Source organism: Gadus chalcogrammus, chromosome 18 (assembly GCF_026213295.1).
Source record: "Gadus chalcogrammus isolate NIFS_2021 chromosome 18, NIFS_Gcha_1.0, whole genome shotgun sequence".
Taxonomy (NCBI): domain Eukaryota; kingdom Metazoa; phylum Chordata; class Actinopteri; order Gadiformes; family Gadidae; genus Gadus; species Gadus chalcogrammus.
Window position 1 is genome coordinate 4,617,155 of NC_079429.1, and position 27,670 is coordinate 4,644,824.

The window sequence follows — 27,670 nt, forward strand, 5'->3', positions numbered from 1 at the left end:
GTGTGTGTGTGTGTGTGTGTGTGTGTGTGTGTGTGTGTCTGTGTCTGTGTCTGTGTCTGTGTGTGTGTGTGTGTGTGTGTGTGTGTGTGTGTGTGTGTGTGTGTGTGTGTGTGTTTGGGTGTGTGTTGGTGTCTGTGTGTCTGTTTGTCTGTCTGTATGAATATATGTCTATACGTATTTACGGATGTATGTACGGATGCAAATGGCTCATATTTGCGTCATTCACGTTACTCTGATTCCTATTTACAAAACCCTTCCTTTTGACAGAGCAGACAGGAGGCGTGAGTTTGATTGAAGCTGGAACTTCCTTCATGAGGCCTGAGTGAGGCTAGTATCAATCTGAAGCGACCTGCTGGGCGAAACACAAACACAACAAACACCACAAACACAACAAACACCACAAACACCACAAACACAACAAACACCACAGGAAGACGTCAGCCATCAAAGGAACAGTCAACGCGCTGCAGAGAAAACGCTTTGACATCAAAACTTATAAAGACCTATATTATACTTGTGTATATTAGGTTTTGGTCAACATAATCAGGATTGTTTTCTCAGAATCTCTGACACATGCTTTACTGAAGACAAAGTGAAGGTATCAAGGCCCAAAACCACCGTCTCCTTTTAATTATTTGATCTCAAACTGAACACTTCATGATCCATCAGACTACCGTGGAGCAAGGCATTCTGCCTGACACTGGTTGCGTGGGGGCTCAAACCCTCAGCCACCCCGGCCCCGCACGGCAGCTGTCTGATGGTCTGAACGCCGGACCCCCTACCCCTACCATGTTCACTGAGGCGAGCCGAGGAGAACAACTGGGATCTCCCTCTTGGCCTGTTTGCATCGCAAACACCGGTGATATCGAATCAGAGGTGGGCACTTCTCCTTAATCCCTCGCTGTCCCTCAACCTCCCTCTGAACCCCCCCCCCCCCCCCCCCCCCCCAACACACTCCCCTGACCGGTACCCTATCAGTAGCAGATCAACCGTGGGATTATGCGGCCAGCGCGCCCCACACTCCCCGTGTGACGGGATTAAAGGCACGACTTTTGAACCTGCGAAACACTAGAAACACCAGCCGTCCCTGGGCCACGCATTTCAGAGGGGCCTGTGAAATGGACACCACCTCCACACGGCCGCAGCCCTCAGAGCTCTGGGCCGGTCGGAAACAGGAGGAGGAGGGGGGGGGGGGGGGGTGTAGAGGGAGCCGCCTAGCCAGGAAGATGCACCACCACTGATGTTGGGATGGTTGGATGGTAGAGGGGAATGAGTGTGTGTGTGTGTGTGTGTGTGTGTGTGTGTGTGTGTGTGTGTGTGTGTGTGTGTGTGTGTGTGTGTGTGTGTGTGTGTGTGTGTGTGTGTGTGTGTGCGTGCGTGCGTGTGTACACATGCGCATTTGCTCGTTTGTCAATTTGTGTGTTTGTGTGTACACATGCGACTGTGCGTGACGTTTGGATAATCTAGGTGTTTGTGTGTGTGTGTTTTTCTGTGCGTTACGGTCGGCTCGTCTGTGTGTGGGTGTGTTTGTGGGTGTGAGCTCAGTGTGTCTTGCTTGTTCGTTTGGCTGCATGTTCCAACACTCATGGGTAATAAAATCTGTATGACATGAACACAACATACAAGCACCCATAGCACTCCACGATGACCCATAGAGGGACGAGGCATCACTGCATGTCCCTGAAGCTGGGTGGGTTTATCACTGGACAATCTGTGGTGACCTGTTTGTAGAGCTGAGCCTGGCCAATGGAACTCCATTACAACGCGGAGTCAATCCTGCCCTACAGCTAGCCCTGTACACCGGACATCCTTATCTGGCCTCTCTGACCCCCTCTCCCTTCCCTTAGAACACAACACAATGGCAGAGGCAGACACGGAGACACAGAGAGAGAGGGAGAGAGAGAGAGAGAGAGAGAGCTATGTCTTGGCTGAAGCAGATGTTTTGTTTGGCAAGTAATGTCCACGAGCAAGAAGAGGCAGCTATGCCTGGTCGGGGTCTCTCTCTCTCTCTCTCTCTCTCTCTCTCTCTCTCTCTCTCTCTCTCTCTCTCTCTCTCTCTCTCTCTCTCTCTCTCTCCCTCCCTCTCGCTCTCTCTCTCTCTCTCTCATATATGCTAGGCCTCGGATGCCCAATATCGTAAAACAACGTGAGCATGTTAAAGTTTTATCTTGACCGTTCATCTTTATTTGTCAGTTAAGGGCTGAGGTGTGGGAGGGAGGGAGGGGGGGGGGGAGGGAGGGAGGGGGGGCGGGTAATTGCACCCCTGCCGCTCCATTATGGTGTCATTCTTCTGTTAACAGCTGATAAGATCTCTCCCAAACCTCCTGGAGCCAATTCTCCACTTTAGCTGCCCGAGAGAGAGAGAGAGAGAGAGAGAGAGAGAGAGAGAGAGAGAGAGAGAGAGAGAGAAAGATAGAGAGAGAGAGAGAGAGAGAGAGAGAGAGAGAGAGAGAGAGAGAGAGAGAGAGAGAGAGAGAGAGAGAGAGAGAGTGTGAGTGAGAATTGAATTGAGTTGAGACATGAATTGAGAGAGACAGAGAGAGGGGGGGGGGGGGGGGGGTATAGACAGAGCGGAGGGGGAGAGAGAGGGAGAGAACGACCCCCGCCCCCATCCCCTTCATACTTGGCACTGACCTGATCAATGGGTGCTGAATCCCACTGACCAATCCCAATCACCTGCGATGGACCACCTCACCCTCTCTCTCTCTGGTACCCACGGCGACGGGGTGATGGACCACCTCACCCTCTCTCTCTCTGGTACCCACGGCGACGGGGTGATGGATGGGAGGGAGGCGGGAGTACTTTCTCCGGGCCGCCCGACAGCGGAGCGCTTCATGCGGGGCTGATTGGCAGGTAGCCGGAGAGCAGGGGGGCCGGGGGGGGGGTGGGGGGGGGGGTCAGACCCCAGTTAACCTGTGACACGCCCTCTGGCCTGGCTGTCCTGGGACCAGTTAACCCGGGCAAGTAAACACAACACGCAGGTGGGGGGTGTTAGTGTGTGGGGAGGGTGTGTGGGGACATGAGGGGGTGAACTATGGTGGGCTTGAGGTGACAGGGTGATGGTGCCATCGTGGTCGGTGGGGTAGCCTGGATTAGGGTGGAGGGTTAGGGTGGAGATCCATCAGATGGATGGTGTTGTTCACCTCCAGTAGAGTCCTATCTCTCAATACATAGCCACACCATACAGTGAATAAACGTACATAAAGATACAAACATTAATATGACTTGATGCATGAATAGATAAAATAATAATAAAACCTTTCATAGACAACCACACATCTTCTCTGTTTCTTTAAAGAAGCGCTATACTATAAGTACTATATAATCGTATTTATATATACGTGTATGTATACATATGATCATTTATTTATACATATGTTTATATGTATATATACATTCATATATATATATATGTATACGTATATACATACATACAAACTTGAGTACTGTGTAACTATGTATATATATATTTAAATGTAGAGATATAGATATACATGCACAAAGTTACATAGTACTGTGTATTATGTACACTATATGTACATATACATATATATACGCATCTATTTATATATGTGTATATATATATACAATACATTAAGACTTCATCGGAGTGTTGACACCTCACTAGGTTGAAGGTTCACCTTCATCATTCAGAGATGAAACGACAAACGGGAAAGAGGAGGAGGAGGAGGAGGAGGAGGAGGAGGAGGAGGAGGAGGAGGAGGAGGAGGAGGAGGAGGAGGAGGACTCCCCCAGTGGAGCGAGACGGGGCTCCATAGATCACAGACACCCAGGTGTCACCTGAGAGCCCTCTCCACGGCCCCGTGCCCCACCCTGGCCCCCACCCTGGCCCCCACACCACTCCCCACCCTGGAGAGAGACCGTCTCCCACCAAGTCCAGTGGAGAGAGACCGTCTCCCACCAGGAACAGTGGAGAGAGACCGTCTCCCACCAGGACCAGTGGAGAGAGACCTCAACGGAGCCAGGAGTCTGTTACAGCAGTCACGGGAGGGGAGGGGAGGGGGGAGAGAGGGGGAGGGACGGGGTGAAGTGCATCAAGTGCCCCCCTGTTGAGCTTCGTGAACGGATTAAAGGATTTGCTGCGGCCTGTCAAGAGGCCGTCAATCAGTGTCACACCAATCGAGGGGAGCGGGAAGGAGAATGTGAGGACGATTCGCCAGACCGACCGAGAAAGAACTGTCATCGTAAAAAAGACAGAAACTTTATCGGCCGCGTCGTTCATCTTCCACATCAACGCATCGAGCAAATAAATCGAACCACCCCTCACACACCGCCCCCCACCCCCCCCCCAAAAAGAATGGACTGCCTGGAGCCGTGACAAAAGAAGGTTGGACTCATCAAAAGTTTCACTCTCCAGAACTAGTGTTAAGAATGCAATCCAATACATCAACTCTTTTTTTTCAGACTCCTTTCAGCCTCATGAGTGGTGGCTTTGTCGTCTCCCACCGTGACGTACGACGAGGTGTAAACGCTGCCACGGCCTGTCTGCACCGAGCACCCGATTATGAATTAAACAGAGGTGCTTTGAATCCAGTTCTCGGGATAAAAGCCGATATCGTCTTTCCTAAAAGCCTGCATCGGTGGGAACAATGCTTTGGTTCGGCGCTGGCTGGGAGACGCAGTGTCTGTCCCTGAGGGGGGGGGGGGGCTTGTCTGCATGTGTATGAAACAATTAGTCAGAGCACATAACCTGCGCTGACCCCTGGGTCACCACCGAGGTGACCGGGGGCCCCCTCTCCGGCAGGGGCCACAGACCTGTCGGTCGGGGCTACCCCTCCCCTGGCGGCAGTCTTGGTTGGATCGGTGCGGGTAAGCCTTCTAGAAGCTTTGGGGAAACCATGACGACTCAATGGAAAGGCATTCCGGGTGCTACCTGGCGTGGGAAATGTAATGTAGAACGGAAAAGTACTGTGCGTTCAATATGATCTATAGGTGATTAATGTCTGGATCTATGGACAGCAACATCTTGGGAGAAGAAACAGAAGAGTAAGTAGGAGGAGTGAAGGAGAGAGGAAGAGAGGAAGAGAGAGGAAGAGAGAGGAAGAGAGAGGAAGAGAGAGGAAGAGAGAGGAAGAGAGAGGAAGAGAGGAAGAGAGAGGAAGAGAGGAAGAGAGAGGAAGAGAGGAAGAGAGAGGAAGAGAGAGGAAGAGAGGAATGAGCTCCTGATGGAGCTGTCTCCACCCTCTGCCTGAATTCATCACCTCCAGCCTGGGATGGCTGTCAGCTGGCGAGTGTTTCTGTGCGTGTGCGTGTGTGTGTGTGCGTGCGTGCGTGCGTGCGTGCGTGCGTGCGTGCGTGCGTGCGTGCGTGCGTGCGTGCGTGCGTGCGTGCGTGCGTGCGTGCGTGCGTGCGTGCGTGCGTGCGTGCGTGCGTGCGTGCGTGCGTGCGTGCGTGCGTGCGTGCGTGCGTGCGTGCGTGCGTGCGTGCGTGCGTGCGTGCGTGCGTGCGTGCGTGCGTGCGTGCGTGCGTGCGTGCGTGCGTGCGTGCGTGCGTGCGTGCGTGCGTGCGTGCGTGCGTGCGTGCGTGCGTGCGTGCGTGCGTGCGTGCGTGCGTGCGTGCGTGCGTGCGTGCGTGCGTGCGTGTGCGCGCGCGCGCGTGTGTGTGTGTGTGTGTGTGTGTGTGTGTGCGTGTCTGTCTGTGTTATGTTTGTGCTTATACAGATGTGTTTACGGTGAGATGTGCTACAAATGTGGGATAATAGCTTTTCAGTGCCTTGTGTCCATGCGTGCATGAGTGTGCATGTGTGAACACGTGGGCACGGGAGCATGCATGCATGAGTATGCCTGTGCACCCGTGTGAATGTCTGTGGGGAGTGCAGGGTCGGCGGGGGGGGGGGGGTTGCAGAATGGATCACCTTGCCAAACTCTGCAGAGTAAAAGTCCTCCTCCGCTGGGTGCACTTAGCCCCGCGTCCGGAGTCGACACGCTGGGGGGGGGGGGGAAACCCCCTGGGGCCTGAACGCCCCCCCCCCCCCTGAGCCCCCCCACCCTGTATTGTCACCTGCCCATCTCTCAGCTCTCCCATCTCCATTCTCCCTCTCCAGCAATCTGCCCCGAGTCAAACGCACTTCCTGCCTCTGCATTCTTCCTCCTCCATTACTCCAGGAGGAGGGGGGGTTGGTGGGGAGACGGGGGGGACTTCCCGTCATTCTGGGGGTGGGGTGGGGTGTTTGGGGGGAGGGGCGGGGGTCACCAGGGTATAGCTGTCCGGGACCCCAGATCCTGGGAACCCCACCACCATCCCCTGAGTCCCGATTGGACCGGCTTGACGAGGCAAGGAAATAAACAACCGCACCGACATCATGATGGCGTACGTTCACCAAAATAATCTATAATCAATAAGGACGAAGCTTCAGGCGTGTGTTCCCCCCTCCCCCCCCCCCCCCCCCCACACACACACACACCAGGGGGGGGAGAGACGAGAGAGGACCCCTGGGTCTTTGGGGAAGAGAGACCAGAGGAGGGAGCGGGCGAACCTGAGCGGGTGGAACGGTGGATGTGTCATCGGGCAGAGGAAGGGCCGGGCCGGGACGCTACGCAGAGTGCACCGTGTCAGGGTGATGTATGGAGGTGGTAACACAACCTGGGACAGAGAGGGAGGGGGAGGGGGAGGGGGAGGGGGGGGGGGACAGAAGAAAGAGAAGAAGAGGATGAGGTATGATAGGGGCCGCGTTTGAGACGTGTCGCTCACCGGTCGTCGTGGTGATGGATCACCGCGGAGCCACCCGTCAAACGACAGCAGGGTAAGCGGTAACAAAAAAAACAATCAGAACTGAGAGAAGCCGCTGAGGAATAGTCGATGGGCCGCAGGAATTTACCTTAGAGGACGAGATGCAGTGTAGATTAGGGATGGACTGATCAATTTCAAGAAGAAGACCCACCGAATAAAAGTCAGCTCAAGCTTGGAGTATTTATCTACACCTTGTCTGCGTCACTGAATGAATGCAGAACGAATTAGACAACACATACATTGCTTTTAAATAAGATTTCCAAATCTGTAAACCATTCACACGACGATTTTGAGAACAACCTATTTGTTTTACAACCCATTAGGCAATGAGGTGGGCCTTCAATGGGACAGAAATTTAAGTTCAAGTTAATTTGATTATAGCTAGCTAATGGTTCAGCGATTAGTGACCTCAAACCTTCGGAGCTGTATAAACCAGAGGTCACGCCCCCCTGCTTTTAACACTGTGGATTACAATCACCTGGGGTTTGTCTGACAAAACCCCGGCCCTCAGGCACAGAAGAACCTGTCGCCGAGACTTAATGGAAAGAGGCTTGAGAAGCCATTTTGTTCAGAGCGCCGAGAAGAAAGAGAGAAAACACTAAGACAAAAAGGATTTCTGTGTTTCTCCTCTGGGGATCTCTTAAGTGTTGTTCTGCCTGTCCTGAGATCTCCAGGCAGGCCTTCACTCACCGTCTCTCTCTCTCTCTCTCTCTCTCTCTCTCTCTCTCTCTCTCTCTCTCTCTCTCTCTCTCTCTCTCTCTCTCTCTCTCTCTCTCTCTCTCTCTCTCTCTCTCTCTCTCTCTCTCTCTCTCTCTCTCTCTCTCTCTCTGTGTGTGTTTTAATGAGCATAGGTAGCTTTATACTAATCAAATGGACCTTAATCATCTAATTAATTTAACTATATACGTTGTTTTGTAGCCTATATTGCAATAAAATAAAGGAGTACATTTCTTATTTTATTTGGGTTATCATTACGTTGTAGGCTTTTGCAACGTTTGTGGAAAGATGTTTTTAAATGTGACTGGACACGACAACCTTTCCAGCAGGTGGCGTCTTCTCCTCTCTGCAGCCGTGGCTAGAAACCCAAAACCCTTCCGCAGCCCAGTGGCAAATCAAGACAGTCAACGAACATAAAATCTGAGATGTATGGGAACCGCATAGGTGGAGATCTCTGCCATGATTTATCCTATCACGCCTTTCAAAGTTCACATTTAAAGACATACCTTCGTGTAAGGATTTAAATGGGAGATACAGATGAATGGATTTACAATCACACGAACAGAAACTATGAAATATGGCAAGATAAATGTACAAATGGTCAAGTGTGTAAAGTATCTCACGGACAACTCTTTACTGCACTGCTAGTCTGCTACACGATAACGCCCCCCCCCCACCCCCACCCCCCCACCCTACGATAAAACATAGCAGCGTTATGCTAATTTAATTTACTCCAAAATCACATCATTGTTTAAATCGCGGAGAGTTAACTGAGTAAAAAGATTCAGTTGGTGATTGCAAACATGTATTCATAGTTTTCAGCTACTTTCGAATCCTTTATGTGTGAAAGAAACGTTTAACAAAGGAGAGTTCTGGCTGCCATGACAAGTCAAAAAATAATTCAATCATTGCCGAGATGGGAGTTGAGGATCTGGCCCAGCCCCAAAGAAATCTCCATCAGATAAAGCAATAGCATGGTCTGCAACATGCAAAACTGACTTCAATCGTTCATTCATTGACAGCAACAATGGTGCATTAAGCACTGTAAAGGGAAGGCTATATCAACATGGAATCTACATTCATATTTATAATATATTATATTCATCATTGGAATCCCAATTCCATGTGAAGGCCTGTATTAACTTCCTTGACCGTGACGCCCAATGTGCCTAACCATCATCAGACACGAGATGACCTTCTTCAGACCTCATTAAACCATAGGCTATATATTTATAATCCTATTCCCCTTGTTACCCTACACTTACAACGTTTTTATCCCAATACGTTGAGTGAACCACACTGTTAATAAGAATGTGAAACAGGGAAGGGTGTGGACTGTGCAGGATCATACTGGTTTGAATCACATTATGTTGTTCTTTGTCTTCTTCTGCCAGCAAAAATGTTAAAAATATGATGAGCCGAGGTGTGCCTGGGGAAAGGATTTTATTATAGCAATTCAATATCTTTTTATCACATGTGTCATACAAACACATAGCTGGCTATCTTTAACACACACACACACACAAAAACTCATCCATACTGCATGCTGAATGTCAACACATTTACAGTGGCATATTCTGGAAGGAATATTCTGTAATGTCTACATTACATGTAGGGAATTTAGCAGACGTTTTTATCCAAAGCAACTTAAAATAAGTACATTTGTCAGAAGAAAGAGAAACAACAATACATCTGTTGGCACAGTAAGGATTTTCATAGCCCCAAGTGCCAAGCATCAACAATTGAGGTTAACCCATTCCCTGTATACAACAAAGTTATATATAACTTTATATAAACACTTTGGGAAATATCTGACCCTTTCTGTGTGAATATTCCCTCCTGTTGACAGTAAACCGCACCATGTTCAAGGAGAGCAAAAGAGGAAGACAATTGCGGAGGTAGAACAAGGTTCCTGGCAAGACCCAGGGTTTCATCTCCGAAGCGTTGAGAGGCATTGATGTACAAGAACACGCGCCAATCAGGATTTTGGGGTACAACTGATATAGAATAGAATCACCTTCTATTTATTAGGGTGTGGTCTGTGCCTCCCCGTAAATTCCCTTTCCGGAAAAAAGCCTGCCACGAATCGTCAGACACTGCGCTGTGACGGAGATGGACGAGGTTATAAAGAGATTCATTGTCCAGGAGACGGAGCGAATGTCCCCTCTCTTAAAACCAAATCTCTTTGATAAGTTTAAAGTGCTCTGACAGCTTCCCCCTATTCCTGACATGTGCTCCCTATTTAATCAGGATGAACACTGGCATTACAATAGCCGCCTTATCTCCCCAAAATACCTGTTGCCACCCACTTTCTCTAAGGCCACCTAGCTTAAATCCCACCGCGCCTCCTCATTGGAACGGATTCACTCTAAGTCAAGCTCACACTAAAATAACCACACATCTCCTGCAGCGTTGAAGCTCGATATTTGATACCTACCGCCTCTGGTTATTTCTCTCCGATTCCAAATTACAAACTTTTTATCTGATAGCCCTTTTGCTAGAGAAACAGGATGAGTCATCGAGGGGGGGGGGGGGGGGGGGGGGGGGCGGGAGCACGTCTGAAATGGTTGCTTGTCTCCGAAGGGGAGGATCCCTGCACTTAAGCAGGTGGCTGATTTCATTAAAAAGCAGAACGCCCCCCCATATTGCGCTCTTCGTTTAAGGGCTGGCCCGGTTAATATGTGAGAGGGAGATGATTGCGAGGGGGGGGTCAGGTGAGGCTCTTGAGCCTGGTAATAAGAACGGCAGAACAGAGTGAGAGGGGCCATTATGCTGTCATCTCTCCGTACCATTACACGCCATTATCCACCACACCGAATCATCCCTCATTATGGTTATTGCATAGATGCTCCCCCCCCCCCCCCCCCCCCCCCCCGCTCTTATGTTAGTGAGGAAGATGGCCCCCGACTGATCCTGATGAGGAAGATGGCCCCCAACTGACGTGATGATACTGAGGAAGAAGATGACCCCCAACTGATACTGAGGAAGAAGATGGCCACCAACAGATGTGATGATACTGAGAAAGAAGATGGCCCCCAACTGATCCTGACGAGGAAGGAGATGGTCCCCAACTGATGTTACAATACTGAGGAAAAAGACAGCCCCCCGACTGATGTTACAATACTCAGGAAGAAGATGGCCAACAACTGATGTTACGATACTGAGGAAGAAGATGGCCAACAACTGATGTTACGATACTGAGGAAGAAGATGGCCAACAACTGATGTTACGATACTGAGGAGGAAGAAGATGGCCCCAATCTGATGTAATGATACTGAGGAAGATGGCCCCCAACTGATGTAACGATTGGGAGTCCATTTTAATCCAAACTAATGGGGGGGGAGGGGGTGTGTTAGTGGAGGTGTGTGTGTGTCTTATTGTAAGTCGCTTTGGATAAAAGCGTCTTCTCAATGCCCTTAATGTAAATGTAAATGCGTGTGTGGGGGGGGGGGGCTCCACGAGGCACAGTGTCTGAGTGGCGCTTTGACAGCTTTAGAATGATTAGATGATGGATAGGAGCCGGGCCGGTCCAACAGCCCACCTGACCCCTCGGGACGGCCTGTCGCCGAGGAGCCTCCAGCTGGACCCTCGTTAGCAGAGCAGCGACCCGGGTGCAGACCCCTGGTGTCGAAGCTCACGGCTCATCTGCATAATGGACCATAATCCCCCCTCTGTCTTTTTACCATATTACCGACGCATTAACGATTGACTGCAGTGGCCGTTCACACCATTCACACGTTGCAGCGAGATGTCTGCACACGTTGCCCGCGCACGGTGTTGGCCCGGACATGTACGGACGCTAATGCACACACACACACACACAAATACAGATAATGTGTATGTGCAGGTCGACGCGCACGTACACACAAAGGGACAGAGAAACACAGACACGTATCACGCATCATGTACACATATACGCACGCACACAGATATAGAGGCGTGCATGCACACACATGCACACACACACACTTCCATACACATACTCACATACACATATACACGTACACGCGTGTACACACACATTCACATGCACAGGCAGAGACTCCCACTCACACACTCCCACACACACACCCGAGGACTAATTCGGGGTCTCATTAGTGAAGGTCATTATCATCAAACCCTTCTGAAAGGCTGCTCCAGGAGACGTCTGGCCAAGCCCACCCATATGCAGATGGAGCTCCGCAGGGGGGGGCTCGTCCCAGGGCCCCCTCTAGCCCCTCAGCAACCCAACTCTTTAACTCTTTAGTGGGGGGGCCGCAGGCTCCCTCTCAGGCCCCCAGACATGTTGAGGCCTATCGCCCTGCAGACAGCCAGGGCTCTGACTGACTGTCTGCCAGACAGCCAGGCAGGCTGGCCTGGTAGCTACTGTTGCACCCCCCCCCCCCCAACCCCCCCCCAAACCATTGTGGGTTAACTGCCTTGTCGCAGGTAGCATTAGCATAATGATAAGAGATAGTGACACCTCCCTTTGAATGGTGTCAGCCTGAAAGGCGGCCATAATGAATCTGATAATTACACCGTTTACAAAAGGGAGGGGCGTTGGCGCGACCCAGCTCATCATCAGGGTGCTGGTCTACCACCTCAGGGTGCTGGCCGGTCCATCACTGTTCAGAGCCTTCTAATGCCCCTTTTCCACCGGCGGGTACGCTTCGGACCCAGCACGCCTCAACCCAGTAGGGAGGGTGCGGTATAGCCCTGCTCAGTTACGGCTCGCGTTTCCACCGCCGACAGTACCCTTATGGCAGGGCACGGGTGCTTTAAGCCATATGGCGATAGCCGCGGCTGCTCCGTAAGCATCCCAACCTCATAGCAGCGCGACACAGGGTAGCCTATAAGTACGCGAAACGGTGAACAAAGAGCAACAATGCAGGACGTCCAAGAAGGACGTCAAACTTTTGCGCAACATTTTCTTCAGCAAACTAAGCTTTCGCCATTGTCCAGAAATACCTTGCGGGTAATGTGTTTTTTTGTTATTATCCCCCTGTTGGACGGAAGTGACGATGATTCTGTCAACCAATCAACGGACGGCGAGTGTAGCTCAAACTTGCCGGCACCAGGTGGAACCAGAAGGGTGACAGCTTTAGAAAAAACAATCGAGGTTCCTTCTATCCTGATCTGTGCTGCGTGACTCCGTGGTGCATCTGAGGAGGTCAGCGTGAGAGCATTGAGAACCTTTTGGCCAGGCGTTCCACACGTACTGTATGGTCCTAATGGAAAATTAAGGGGTTCCACACGTATGTTCCTAATGCAGGGGGCTCAAACTCGCGGCCCGGGGGCCAATTGAGGCCCGCGGGATGATATTTTGTGGCTCCCTACTTGACATCAAAGTTTAGTGTTAGTGCAGCCCGCGCATTGTTGTCAAACGCAGTTTTTCTGACAAAAGCCAAAGGACGTTAAAATGTCCCGGTTTACACCAACCGCTATGAATTGTCCCCTGTAGTCAGCGATTAGATGATCTAATTATTGCCCGATCATTAACTTAGAGAGGGTCAGTTGTGGTCCTTTTTTTTGTGGAATACTTGATGTGGCCCAGCCCGACCCAGACTCTACCTCCAGCGGCCCCCAGGTAAGTTGAGTTTGAGACCCCTGTCCTAATGGAACATTAAGGGGTTCCACACGTATGGTCCTAATGGAACATTAAGGCGTTCCACACGTATGGTCCTAATGGAACATCAGGGGGGCTGCTGAGTGCAGCAGGGGGCCTAGGAGAGCTATCCAGGCTCTGGGAATCAGTTACTCACTGTCGTCCTTTGTAAAGTATTGTGACATAATACTAAATTAAAAGAAAATATATATTCAAAATTTAAAGTACTATTTTTAACAATTAAGTAAGAAAAATATTTCTTTACTATTATGTAAAGAAAGAAAAATGTCACTGCTAAGAAAAAAACATATTTTTCTTATTGTGAAGTAAAGAATAGAACTTTCACATAGGCAATTTTTTTTAGGTAAGCACTACATTATTTTAAGTGTGTCAACTGATTTCCCGTCTCGCTTTAGCCGAGAGCGGCGGCCTCAGAGGGCCTCCCCGGTGGGCCGGCAGGATTCAGCGGCTCGTCAACACGGTGGCTCCCGTCCAGATGTGGAACACACGCCTCGCCTCGAGTCGTTTTAATTATGCCTTTGCAGCGCTCCGATTATCCCAGGCGTGTACGGACCTATTTTCCCACTGGAGCGGAATAAAAAAAAGATGCTCTTTGTTTGGGCGGAGGCACGTCAACACACTTTTAAAAGGCGGACGTGGAGCGCTCAATTGGTGCTGTTAGCGTTGTGGAGGTACATGCGCACGTATAGTGCATATATGCGTATAGTGCATATAGTGCTCACGCACATGGACACACACACACACACACACGGTGTGTATGTGTGTGTGTGTGTGTGTGTGTGTGTGTGTGTGTGTGTGTGTGTGTGTGTGTGTGTGTGTGACGCACACGCGCAATCACACCGTTGTACCTCTGCTGGAGTAGGCTACGTCATTGCACGGCAATGCCACCAAAATGACAAAGGTGCACCTTTTGTGAAAAGAATGAAGGGACATTATTGCGTGTTTGGGTCACACGCGTATTTGTTTATCGACTGCACACAGTTCAGGACTTGAGCAAGAGGGGTTTTGAACCTGCAGCGAGCAGCAGCAGCAGTGGCAGGCTTAGGAGAATGGCTGGTGTTTATAGTTCACACACTCGGTGGTTTGGGTTGATAGACTCCACTAGCAGAGTCAATACTGGCCACTTGTCATACGCTTCTGTTTGTTTCAACACTTTGTCGGGCAAATAAGCATCCGTCTTCTGTGTTGACTCTTGGCATCGGGGGCCACCGTAGCTCAGAGTAGAGTTTAATCTGGTCTTAAATCATGCTCTCTCCTATGCTTCTATTGTTTTTTTTACTGTATGGGATTTAGTTTTTTTTTTTTTGTATAATAAAAGTGCTACGACAGAATTGATCAACCAAGTTTTGCAATTAAATACTTTTCCCCAAAAAACGTAATTAATTATGAGTTCTAACATGACGAATGGATACTTCAAACAGCTTCACTGAGTCCCACTCATGACATTCTTACAGTAGATCAGCACACACTCGGCTCTGATAACAGTAAGCCTATCAAAGCACCCCTGGGTTTAAAGAGACGCCACAATAGAAGAGGACGGTTGCAGGCCTTTCACCGGCCCCTTCCTTTCCAAACAGATTATTACATTACATTTCTTTTACATAGCCCGCGCCTCAGAAGAAGAGCCGCCTTGAAGTGCAGGCCCGGGATTAGAACCCGCAGCACAAAGGCTCCCCTGGGGGGGGTCTCTCCCGCCGCCGGAGGGGCCCCTGACCGAGGCCCCCCAGCCACAGACCTACTGCAGCTCACACAGGGGCCTGCTCAGGTACAGATCTTGATCGGGGACCCGTGGCTTGCCTCTTGGTGTGGGGCGCGTTTGATGGTTTAGGCACGGGGAGGGCCCCAGTCAGGGGCCCGTGTGTGTGTGTGTGTGTGTGTGTGTGTGTGTGTGTGTGTGTGTGTGTGTGTGTGTGTGTGTGTGTGTGTGTGTGTGTGTGTGTGTGTGTGTGTGTGTGAGTGTCTCTCTCTCTCTCTCTCTCTCTCTCTCTCTCTCTCTCTCTCGTATGCGTGGTTCCCCATAATAGAGGGGGAGGCAGGGGGTCTCATTACGGGCCAGTGGGGGGTCTGCAGAGGGGATTCCTCCAGGCATGTGCACCAGGATCACACACACACACGCGCACACACACACACACAAACGTGCACGCTGTTTGAGCAGGCAAATTCACACACGCACACACACCACACTGACACACACACACACACACATGTGCAGTTTGAGCAGACACACTCACGCAGACAAACACAAATAAGCTCAAGCAAACCTACCCACACACACACACAGTCACAGTCACACACACACACACACACACACACACACACACACACACACACACACACACACACACACACACACACACACACACACACACACACACACACACACACACACACACACACACACACACACAGACGTTAATTAATCAATTCCTACCCTTGCAGCACATTAAGAGTGTCAGGGAGAGAGGGACCAGGTGGATGATGAAGGCCCCGTCCCCACGACCGCAGCAACCCGGGGTGACATCACACTCCCTCGGAGGGGACGCCTTCTTTGAAGAAGAGGGTTAAAACAGGAAAACCGTCAGAGACAGCTCTCAACGACCGGTCTAAGACCCCCCCCCCCCGCCCGCCGCTATACTTCCGTCTCTTACCACCAAAAGGTTTGTGGTTCCGTGCCGCCCAGTCTCCCGGGGGACAGCCACTTCCTCTGTCATCTGTCACCACTTCCTGTCCGTGAAGAGGAGGCACTGACAGGCCGCAGGTGTGATCTAGCCGGGTGGGATCACCGCGGGCAACACACCGCCGACAGCTCCGGCTCCTCGCCTCAGACGCCTGTCGGGAAGAGCGGTTTTCTTTTATAAGTGTTTTAAGGACAATCTTTATACTGGCGTTCAAGAGAAAAGGCCCATAAAGTGTAGAGACCTTTGTTTGTTTGAGCCTCCGCCTCGAATCAACGCTCTCTGTACCCTGGACCTTAGTCTCAAACCAGCAGTTATGAAGGGAGAGAAATACAATCGTGCTATTAATGTCATTTCTCCCCTGCTGTTTACCATGGAGGAGTCTACTCTTAGGGGGACTGCGGATATGTGGATCAGACCCTGTACTTTAACAGGGAGCCTCTACTTCTCCCGCTCTAGTCTCTGGGTTTAATTATAACTGCTGAATAACACTGCTTCGTAATAATACGCAGGAGGCAGTGTTCATTGCTTTCCAACAATGCCAATCGGCCGTCGATGGATTCTGTTTTTTGTTGTGCGTCATGCTGTTGTGTTGTTTTATCGAACCCAAAGGCACAGCGGCCAACAAAGGACCCTGAAGCCCTTAACCGATGACACCAGGTAGGGTGCGTCCGCATGGATGCCTGCCTTCTGAAAGGGCGTAAAAAAGCCACTTGGAGCGCAGATTTGTTATGACAGAGGGGTCGACCTATACGGGACGTTCCCGAACGGGGGGGAACCGAGACCCTGTGGAAGAATAACTCATGGGACGGACGGGGCGAGGCGGGGGATAGGTTACAGTCTTCCGAGGATAGGTTTACCAGACGGACAGATTTGAAGACAGGCCCCGTCTGTGGGTTTAGAGGGGCTCGTTCTAGTCCGTTAATCCTTGTATCTCTTTGACTCCCTGGGCAGGGCTCTGGGAAGTGTTTGTACTGCCAGCGCCTCCCTCGCCCACAGACTACCCCCAAGATTACCTCTTCCTTCCTGCGCCGCGGCCTGGGAACCCACCGCCTCGGAGGAGCAGCACACGGAGGACACCTCTTAGTCAACCTGACGAATACTTTGGGGACGGCGTTTTACTTCTTGTGTATTTGGGGAATAGTTGCAAAGAATAGCATTAAACCTTGTAAGCTAACACCTTGAAGTCACTTTGGGTTTACTGGGACGCGACGAAAAGTTCTTCTTGATAGTATTGTTGGGGAAAGTATATTTTTGAAATATACTGCCCAACTGTAAAAGTACAAACACAAATAAATAATAATAAATAATACACCATGGAAAAAGTAGAAGTAGGAGTGAGAGAACCGATCCACAAAGACGAATCGGTTCTCTTTGTGTTAGTTATCTTTTTTCCAGTCCCGGCCTAAAACTCAAAACGCCCGACATCCCTAAAAGTTTAAATAAAGTTCCGCCTCAGACTGGAAGAGTCTGCTGCCTCTGCAGCAGACTCTCCCACACCCTGCAGCGTGAGCAGGGCCACGACATGTTCTGTATAAAGTGATCCATATGTCCAGGGAGTGGGGGGGGGACGCAGGGGGGGGACGCAGGGGGGGATGCCGACCCCCTGAGGCTATCAGTCGGCACACTGCCTGCTCTTTATCTGTGATGAAACTGAAGCAGGTCACGCAGATCACACCCATTAGCCTCAGCTGCCGCTGGCGCACATGATCCCCGCCGTGCAGTGAGGATCAGTGAGCCTGGGCTAGCGCGGTCCGCCCTGACCCCCAACGCCCCTCCTGTCATCAGATTGTTCTCTTAAACATTTAACATCCACCCGTTATCTCGGGGACGACCCCTGCGACGCGCGCTGACTGCTGCCGACAGATGGGGCGTCTCAGAGTGGATCCGGAGACAGGATGCGGCCCCTTCTGGGGCGGCCCTATCGTGTTCTTCGGCCGGTGGCTGGAGCGGAGAGGGCTGTTGCGTTGGCACTATCGCTTTTCATACGGCCCCGTGGGTTAATCTGTAGGCCATGGGTTTTATGTCCTACGTGCGATGATGATCGAGGCTGTTAAATACCGATTTTTATTTCCACTGGTCGTATCCGGCTGCATCGGAATGACAACTCACTCAGAACAGCGTTGCATGAGGCTCTACTCAATATGCGTGGGTAGAAATGTGTTTTATCTACACCGTTTGGTGCTCTGGGATGAATGGGCTTCATTCGCTCCACTATCCACTGAGTAGATCTTCCTCAATGGCTCATGGAAGAGAAGTTTCACACCTTGTTGAGTGCAACGTTATCCACGTGATGAGCAATCGCAAGCAACTGTCACTAACCACTGGCTAACTCCCATGGCTAAGTCCATGAGCAAACTTCACTGACTCCACTCACTAACTTCATTCGTTAACTTCACCGCTAACTTCACTCGCTAAAACCTGTGGCGATGTTCCCTGGCTTACCCTTAAACCTTGACTGGTTTGCCAAGATCCCAGGTTAATTGTTGACATCGTCTATGTCCAGATGTAAAACAGCCATGATTTTTGATAAACTCACCCCCTCTTTCAGGTACAGTTGAGTTATGACACTGGGAAGTTGGCGAGCATTGACTTCCAATAGGTTCCAAAAGAGTGTTTATCAGTCAATAAAACAGAAAACACCCTCCCACACGTAGCCTCGCCACTCGTTGAGTTGATGCTCTGCACACTATCTGCGTGCCTCAGTCTCTGAGTCTGTTAGCATGCATAAAGGGTGGGTCAACACAGAATTTAAACTTGTGGATTTCTAGTGCTTGAGGCGCTATTGGAGATAACTACCTAGCCTGGGCAGTTTGTATGCACTTGCTAGGGTTGGAACAATATAGAAATAGATACTTAATGTGACAATGGAACAAAACAAAGATTCAGCTGTGGGTGCTGCCATTACTCGTCTGGAACATAATGGCAGTAGATCGATGGCCAACTACCCGATTTCGGAACAGGCTTACACCGTGGGAACCCTTAAACAAAGGGTGAAACAAAAATGATGGCAGATTTACATCTGGAAACAGACAGTGTCACCGATGAACCTTGGGTCTCAGGGTACAGGGAACCGTGCCCGGGGCGAACCTGGGGACGACATCATAGACCACGGGTCCCCTTCAGTCCAGTAACACAGGCTGAGCTCCACAGAGAAGTGCGGTGTGTTAGTTTACTTTCCCTGTTCTCCGTTTTCTAACCTCCCCGTCGGGTCTCAATCTGAAACCACGACCCTCCCTGCAGGGCCCACGTCTCATCGCCGTCGCTGGCGGTTCTTCCGGGAGCGAGGCCGACTGCCACGGGACCCTTTGAGCACGGCACCCAGGCAGCGCCAGAGCCCGACCTGACAGGCACCCTTCAATTATAAGCCAACTGTGTATATGAAGGGATGACCGCGTGAGTTTGAAGCCCCTTATTATAGGTTTAGCACACGGCTTCAGGGGGGAGGGGGGGGGGCTGTGGAGGGGGGGGGAGAGGGGTGCTGAGCCCACCCCTGAGCAGAGGTATGCTGCTTGGCCCATCGGCCCCCAGGGGCCCGGAGCCGCTATACGTTACAGGAGGGAGCCAGGCAGCGGGCTGGCCCACGGCTCATATTCGTAGGAGCCCGGAGGCCCCGGCCCTCAGGCAGAGGGGCCCCTGAGCGTTTACATTCTCAAGGTGGAAGTGGGAGACTTGTGGAGCCTCGCGGGGACTTCAAACAGATTGATTATGTATTGGTGTGGTTTTTTTGGGAATAAAGGCTGACTCGATAATATTATTTGATGACTTCCTTTGTAATCAATCAGCGATATGATTGGTTCTCCTGCTTAATTGCATTGTCAGAGCGTTTTTTTCAAAGGCACTCAGTGTTTTACGTGCGTGTTGGTAGGGGGGGTGGTGGTGCGTCATACCACTACTTGTTGATGAAGTATCAGGAGTTTGGTGAACATTAAAGAGTTATTAAATGCGGGCCCTTTGTGGGTGAAAGGCGTCACAGTCGGGGGTGAGAAAGTACAACAAGGGCAGTGATGAGTGTTGCTGTGAGAACCCCGCTCGATATGACAGCTCACCCTCATTGTTTAATCCACGGCGCTGCGACAAAAGAGCAGGAATATGGCTGGAGTGACAAAAACTTTTTCCCAGATCCTAATATTTTCATCAGAGCACAGGGGGGGTCCGCGTCTCCTGCCAGCACCCATTGTAGCCCAGCCGGGGCCACAAGGTCCGCTGTTGTCCATTATTTATTGTGCCGGATTTCAGGCAACGAAACGCCTGAGTGGGTTTAATTATCAACCAATTAAGAGGAGTTATTTCATCTTTTCAAACACTTCGATTTTAATGCGCGCTCCGTTTATAATACGTGCACCCAGCATGTCGTTCAATCACACGAATGAGTGTGAGGGCTTTGCGGTTATCTTTGGGACACTGGTCGAATGTTAATGGGAAGGTTAGTTGATCATGGGATGGCTGGTTTCTGCACGGCATGCTGTGCGCTTCTCGTGTGAATAGGAGGCTTTTGCAAAATGCATTTTGTGTTGACAGAAACACCCCCAAACACACACACACACACACACACACACACACACACACACACACACACACACACACACACACACACACACACACACACACACACACACACACACACACACACACACACACACACACACACACACACACACACACACGCCTCTGACCGCGCGTTTCCCAGCGTCAGGTGTGGAAACGCATCGACACGGGGAACGTATTTCGGGGTTATTTTGAACTAGGTCGGACAAAAGTGGGCCTTTATCGAATGGTGGCTTTTTGGTTTTTTTCAACGTCCATGGGTTCACTTCAAATAGTGTGAAAGTCAGCAAGTCCAGTTTTATTAAAACAGATCTGCAACGCTCAATTAGGGAAGAGATCATTAATATCCACCACATTTTACTGGAGGACGTCGGTCGCATGGTGGAAACGAATTTAAAAAAACTCACTGATTTGTTAACGTTGAACAGAAGGCCAATACATAAATACAAAATTAAAAGAATGAAAAAAATTATCCACAAAAGTTATTTGTTTTTTTTACATGAATACGTTTATTCAAATATCAACTTTAAATAAAAACACAGAACACAATTTTAAAATACATGTTTCAAGGGTTATTCTTAGGAAAATAATTTCTGTACACAGGCTTTTACTGCCCTCTTCTTAAGGTATTTATCGCACAATTATCCACACGCCTCGGTTTGGATAAACCGAAGCGAACGGAATGTCTTTGGAACCAAACGGGACTTCCCGCTAACAGGTAGAAAAATAGATATTTAAATATACAGGGTCTGGGGGCCTCCGCTGGACCAGGCTCGACTTCAGTCCATATCTGCGCCTGCAATGATTCTGCGGATGATTGGGTCAGCATCCACCGCTCAACAGACCCGGGACTCAGCAGAGCCGGGACTCAACAGACCCGGGACTGAGCAAAGACCCAGGACGCCGTAGACCCAGGAAGCGGCAGAGACCCAGGACGAAGCACAGACTGATGACAGGACGCAGCAGACCACATACTGACAGATACGCGCTTATATGTGGATGTTACCCAACCAATCCGTGGGGTTTCCGAGCAATACACGCAGGCCTGTTCCGACACGAGTCAGAGTCTAGACCTCCGTCCCTTCCCGCGAGTATAGACCAGATAGAGTACAGCCCTCCGACCCTTCCCGCGAGTATAGACCAGATAGAGTCTAGACCTCCGTCCCTTCCCGCGAGTAGACCAGATGGTTCACGCTGAAGTGGTTCCCGAGGCCCGCCGTGGCCTGCGCCATCGGCGCGTAATAGTTCATCCGGTTGGAGGCGCCGTGCGTGTGGTCAGAGTTCAGCACTGGGGAGCCCAGGGTGGGCGAGTACGAGCCGAGGCCGGACGTCTGCGACCCCATGTCCCCAAGGTGGCCCGACCCAAAGTCCCTCATGCTGCCCCTGATGGCGCCGCTGAGGTGGTTGTTGCTGCCGCTGCCCGTGAGAACCGAGGTCATGTTGGACACGAAGCTGTTGAAGCAGGGGCTGTGGTCCAGGGACGGGGACGGAGAGGACTTGGACTCCTGGGAGCTGGGGGAGTCCTGCAGGCTGGGTGGAGAGGAGGAGGAGCTGAGGAGGCTGGAGGTGTCCGAGACGGAGATTTTCAGCACCGCGTCCTCCTCCGACTTCACCGCAGCGGCTGCGTTCTCTCCGCTCGCGTCGTTCCTCCTCTTCCTCTTCCTCCTGAAGTTCCCGTTGTCGAACATCTTCTCACAGTTGGGATCAAGAGTCCAGTAATTTCCTTTGCCTTTAAAAACAAATGAATGACAGAGAACGTTAGTAATTATTCCATCGCGTCACCTTTTGGGTCTTGAACAGTGGGAACATTGGGAATAGATTATAGGCCTATAAATATATTCTGGTGTTCAACTCGGTGCATGAACAGTAGGAACACTGTAGATTATCGATGACAGATTATAGATTGCATTGTTTTAAGACGTACCGGGGTCATCCTCGTCACGTGCCACCTTCTTGAAGCAGTCGTTGAGTGACAGGTTGTGTCTGATCGAGTTCTGCCAGCCCGCCTTGCTCTTCTTGTAGAACGGGAAGTTCTCCGCCACGTACTGGTAGATCTGACTCAGGGTCAGTTTCTTCTCCTGCGCGTTCTGGATGGCCATGGCGATGAGCGCCGAGTAGGAGTAGGGCGGCCGCACCATCCGGAACAGCTCCTGCTGGCTGGACACCGACAGCCAGCCCAGGTCCGCCCCTCCGAAGCTGGTGGGAGGCGGCGGAAGGAACGGCCGCTGGCCGGCGCCGTGGTACCCGGGCTGGAGGTAGGACGAGGCGGCCCCGGGGCCCCCGGACAGGTAGGGGGAGGCCGGGGTGATGCCGGACCCGTTCAGCCACAGGTAGGGGTTGGAGGCCTGTGCGCTGTAGTCCCCAAGCCCGTAGCCGCCGGGCGGGTGGTGCGCCGGGGGCCTCTGGGCGGCGTGGTGGTGATGGTGGTGGTGGTGGAGGTTCTGTTGGTGGAGGTTCTGCTGGTACATGCCCAGGTTGTCGCAGTACACGGCCATGTCCAGGAGCTCCTGTGCGCTGTGCTGCTGCTGGATAGGGGGGCTGCTGGGCCGCGGGTTCGATGGCTGATGTCCAAACGTGCTGTTCATAGTCCTGATCAGCGATGCGTCACGACGTCAGGCATGGACGAGTGGAGAGGTGATCCCCAGAAGTAGACTTCCTGCGTGGCTGTTGTTGCTGTGGGACTGCAGCGGTGATCCCTGAGGGAGGAGTATTTATGGAGCACGGCCCAGCCCTCTCTACAGGTAGCCCGTTGGGACGGAGCCCACTCCTAGGGGGAGGGCGGGTCCCACCCCTTCAGCCCGGCGGACTGTCTGCTCTGGAGATCTGCCTTTCAATGAGCCACACCGAAACCGCGTCCTGGCTGAGCACTCATCTGAGGTTCTTCTGAAGAGTTCAGATATTTAGTCAAGAATGACGAAAGTTATTGAGTCACACTAAACGTATTTAGTCACGACTAAATAACCCCCCCGAAAATATAAAAAAAATCGAAATCAAAACGAAAATAAATAAATAGGGCTGTTAAATTAAAAAGAAAATAGGAACTTTAATTAACGGATTTTGAGCATTAACTTCAAAAACTTGCTTAACCTTCTTGAAGTTTTGCTTAAGATTCCACCGTGCATTAAGGCCCTATATAACCTCCATCATATTATTATTATTATTATGTTTGGTAAAAGTCTTCTGACGGAACGAAACCACCGCTGGCCTTTGACACTGCTATTAGTGAGGCCTTGAGTGAGGAGCAACGCACCGCTGGGCCCACTGGCTTTATGGTAAGAGTCAGGAGAAATGAGTCGATATTATCTATCACATTATATAAGGATAAATAATGACGACATCCTGTTGCCTCTGTGCCGTCGACCCGGGCTGGGCTCTGGGTCAACGCCCTGAAAAAGAGGAGGCTGGATGGGTCTCTCTGGTCTCCCTCCTCTTCCTCCTCTCTCTAGTCTCCCTCCTCTCCCTCCTCCTCTCTCTAGTCTCCGTCCGCTCTCTAGTCTCCCTCCTCTCCCTCCTCCTCTTCCTCTCTCTCTCCCTCCTCTCTCTAGTCTCCCTCCTCTCCCTCACCTCCCTCCTCTCTCTGTCTCCCTCATCTCCCTCCACCTCTCTCTAGTCTCCCTCCGCTCTCTAGTCTCCCTCCTCTCCCTCCTCTCTCTGACCTTGGTGACCTTCCTTATAGAGAATAATTTCAGCCATTATTTTTACAATCTGGTCCATACTTTACCCTACCGCGTCTCACGGCTTTGTTCAAATATTTAAGATTTATTCAGGTCTGATACCGAACAAAAAATTGAAACCTCTTTAACTAACAGGCCCCTCTTTAATGTAAGGGCATTTGTCTAAATGATGTCTGAATAGAATCAACTTCGGACTCAATAAACCCAGCTCGAGATTTATAAATAGAACCAAACATCATAACCCTTCCATCCCCTGGTGAAAGGTGAACTGTATCTCTAGGTAATCCCAGATGCACTAGTGGTCCTAAATCCCACCTGTTGAGAGGGACTCGACCTCCGTTTACCATTCTGAGGACATCTTCTGTAAAGTGTGTGGATTCGATGGCCATCAAAAATAAAAATTAATAAAAAATAGGCTATATTACATAAAAATAAAAATCCTGGAGAGAGAGAGAGAAGTGTGGGACCTGCCTAAAAAAGACTATACATGCGTCTTATTGGTGGTTGTTGAAGAGTAATTTTACATTTATTGCTAATGCACAGCGCGGCAAAATGTTAAATTGAGGGTCAAATGGGGCAAATTACCCCTCTCCCATCCGTTTAACCACCGATGCTATCTACGTCTGGTGCTTAAGCAAGCGGTTACATTTAATTAGTTAAGTGATGAAACTAAAAGGGCTGGGAAATTCTGCCACGAGGACTACATCACTTTAAATCATCACTTAATGAATGCAGCCTACGTGGGAAAAGACGTAAAGACGTCTTAACCAGGCTGGTTGTTGGTCCACGTCGCCCCCTAGTGGAGACTGTTGACATGTACTTTAATGGTTATTCGAAGGTACATATGTAAGCAACCCTGACCACTCGTGTGTGCGGAGTCAAGGTCAGCTGACAATGACAGCGGCTATGGATTTATTGGCGTCTGAACTTATTTGAAGGTTAAACATAAATAGCCTACGTGAACAAGTAGGCTATAATAAAATAAAACATTAAACTTTATAGGCCTACTCGTGCTGCAACTACAGGCCTAATTTAGACTAAACATTTCAATACCAGGTGTCATTCCCGATAAACCGTTTAATCTTGTTCCTTATGATATACGATAGGTCACTCGGAGTAGCATATGCATGCTGAACGTGAAAATGTTCTTCTACCTCGATTGCCGGCATTAGCAAATGAAAGAAAATAGACGCATAAACGTCAACGACGAATTAGAAAAGTCAGTTGCTGAATTTGTATTCATGGCCTCGCCCACCTTGGCTTGCGACGGCCCACAGAAAGACATTAGGCGGCCTATTGATTTTGCAGCCAGGTGACACAGAGCATCTCGGCAGGTCGGAGGTAACAGCAAGGTGCTTACATTACGGAACAAGTTCGTGCCTGTGCTATCTGTGGCGATAACAAATGAACGTTGCATCCCTTGGCCAACAAAGAAGAGTTGAGGAAGAAATGGTTGGATTGGAGTTTGGGCATTCATTTATTCAGGAGTTAGGGGAGGAGTCAGGGAGCCAGGGGTTAGGGGAGGAGAGGGAGGACGTCATGTTTAAGAAACGAAACCTAAGGTTCGGAGGAACAGTAGTCACTCGACGTGCAAGCAGTTCTCTCTTTCAGGAGTAAAATCAACAATAACTACAACAAGGTGAGTAAAATAGCACAACTTTGATAGAAGTTAAAACCTTTCTTCCCCTTATGTAATAAGACAAAAAATGGAAATGCTCAATACATAAACGTTGTTGTCTGTCTAGGAATGGCCTCTCCTACTTCCTGGTCTGAAGAGAACTTTTCATGTCCCATCTGTCTGGATGTGTTCAGCAGCCCAGTGTTTACACCATGCGGACACAACTTCTGCAGAGCCTGTATCACAAAGTTCTGGGATGAACAAGCCCAGTGCAAATGTCCAGTTTGCAACGAGCTCTTCCACAATAGACCTGATTTGAGGGCCAATATCCTCGTATCAGAGATGGCTGCTCAGTTTAAAACGTCTGTACGAGTAAAAGAGCAGCCTTGTGTTGAACCAGGAGAAGTTTCCTGTGACGTCTGTACTGGGACCCAGCTGAAGGCCGTGAAGTCCTGCCTAGTGTGTCTTATCTCTTACTGCCAAACCCACCTGGAGCCACATCAGAGAGTCGCAGTCCTGAAGAAACATCAGCTGGTCGAGCCTTTGGACCATCTGGAAGAAAGGATGTGTAAGAAACATGACCGACTTCTGGAGCTCTTCTGCAGGACTGAACAGGTGTGTGTGTGTCTGTTGTGCACAGTGACGGACCACAAGTCCCATCCTGTTGTACCTCTGAAGGAGGACTATGAAGTGAAGATGGCCGGGCTGGGAAACATAGAGTCTGAAGTTCTCCAGATGATCCAGGAGAGAAAACAAAAGATTAAGGAGATCAAAGACACAATAAAATTGAGCAAGAAAGACGCAGACACAGAGATTGCCGATGGTTTGCAGGTCCTCACCACTCTGATGCGCTGCATTGAAAAGTGGCAGGAAGATTTTAACCAAACGGTTCAAGAGAAACTGAAATCCACAGAGAAACAAGCTGAAGACCTGATCAAAGAACTGGAGCAGGAAATTGAGGATCTGACCAATAGAAGCTCAGAGGTGAAGCAGCTCTCACACACTGAAGACCACCTCCACTTCCTCCAGGCCTTCAGATCCCTGAAGGATCCTCCACCCACCAGGGACTGGACGACGGTGGAGGTCCGTCCTCCGTCATACGTAGGGACCTTGAGGAGATCCCTGGATCAGCTGGAGGAGACACTGAACATGGAGATGAAGAAACTGCATGGTGATGATGATCTGAAGAGGGTCCAGCAGTATGAAGTAGATTTGACTCTGGATCCTGATACAGCAAATCCCTATGTCACCCTGTCTGAGGATAGGAAACAAGTACATTATGGAGGTCGAGGGAATAAACTCCCAGACAACCTGAAGAGATTTACACATTTGAATTGTGTTCTCTCGAGGCAGAGCTTCTCCTCAGGGAGATTTTATTTTGAGGTCCAGGTTAAAGATAAGTCTGTACGGTGTTTAGGAGTGGTCAGAGAGTCCATCAACAGAAAAGTTCACATTGCATTGACCGGTAAAAATGGCTGCTGGAGGATATCATTCAACAAGTATGTGTTTGTATTTCATGATGACCCTGTTGTCCGTGTCCCTCTGAGAGCTGAGCTCCAGAAGGTGGGGGTGTTTGTTGATTATGAAAAGGGTCTGCTCTCCTTCTATGATGTGGAAGCCAGGGTTCATATCTACTCTGCTACTGGCTGCACCTTCAGTGAGCCTCTCTATCCAATCCTCTATCCATTTGACTTTGATGATAGAATCTCTTCCCTCCTGATAATCTCACCTGTTAATCAAACAGACTAACACTGATTGATATTAAACAAACAAGAACTAATGATATTTCCTGAATAATCTGCTATAGATCAGAGAACTGCATTAATGTTGTACTGTTGTCATTTACAAAGTATGAAAATAACCCTGACTATTTTAAATATAGCCCATTGTAAATTATTATATTCCGCTATACTCTTTAATGTGTGTTTTCTCCATATATTTTTTTAGATAATACTGTCAATTAGTTGATATATTTCGGAATCATGAATGAATACCCAATTCATATTTCTTCCCTTTTCTGACTTTAATAAAAATGACGAGAAATGGAATCGTTACACTTTCAGTGGAAAATATGTTTTCAGGG

The 27,670-nt window shown here is 50.0% G+C and overlaps 2 protein-coding genes across 2 annotated transcripts; one reads left to right on the forward strand and one right to left on the reverse strand.

Annotated features, from left to right (window-relative positions):
- Nucleotides 1–21,446: 21,446 nt before the first annotated feature.
- Nucleotides 21,447–22,880, reverse strand: foxi1 (forkhead box i1). The gene is made up of 2 exons (XM_056577771.1): nt 22,220–22,880; nt 21,447–22,024 (listed from the first exon to the last, which is right to left on the reverse strand). Exons 1-2 carry the CDS (start codon nt 22,878–22,880, stop codon nt 21,447–21,449), a joined length of 1,239 nt encoding a protein of 412 aa, XP_056433746.1.
- Nucleotides 22,881–25,525: 2,645 nt separating this feature from the next.
- LOC130371626 (E3 ubiquitin-protein ligase TRIM39-like) lies at nt 25,526–27,503 on the forward strand. The gene is made up of 2 exons (XM_056577462.1): nt 25,526–25,608; nt 25,715–27,503. The coding sequence occupies exon 2, from the start codon at nt 25,717–25,719 to the stop codon at nt 27,334–27,336; it is 1,620 nt and encodes a 539-aa protein (XP_056433437.1). The 5' UTR covers nt 25,526–25,608; nt 25,715–25,716; the 3' UTR covers nt 27,337–27,503.
- The last annotated feature ends 167 nt before the right edge of the window (nt 27,504–27,670 follow it).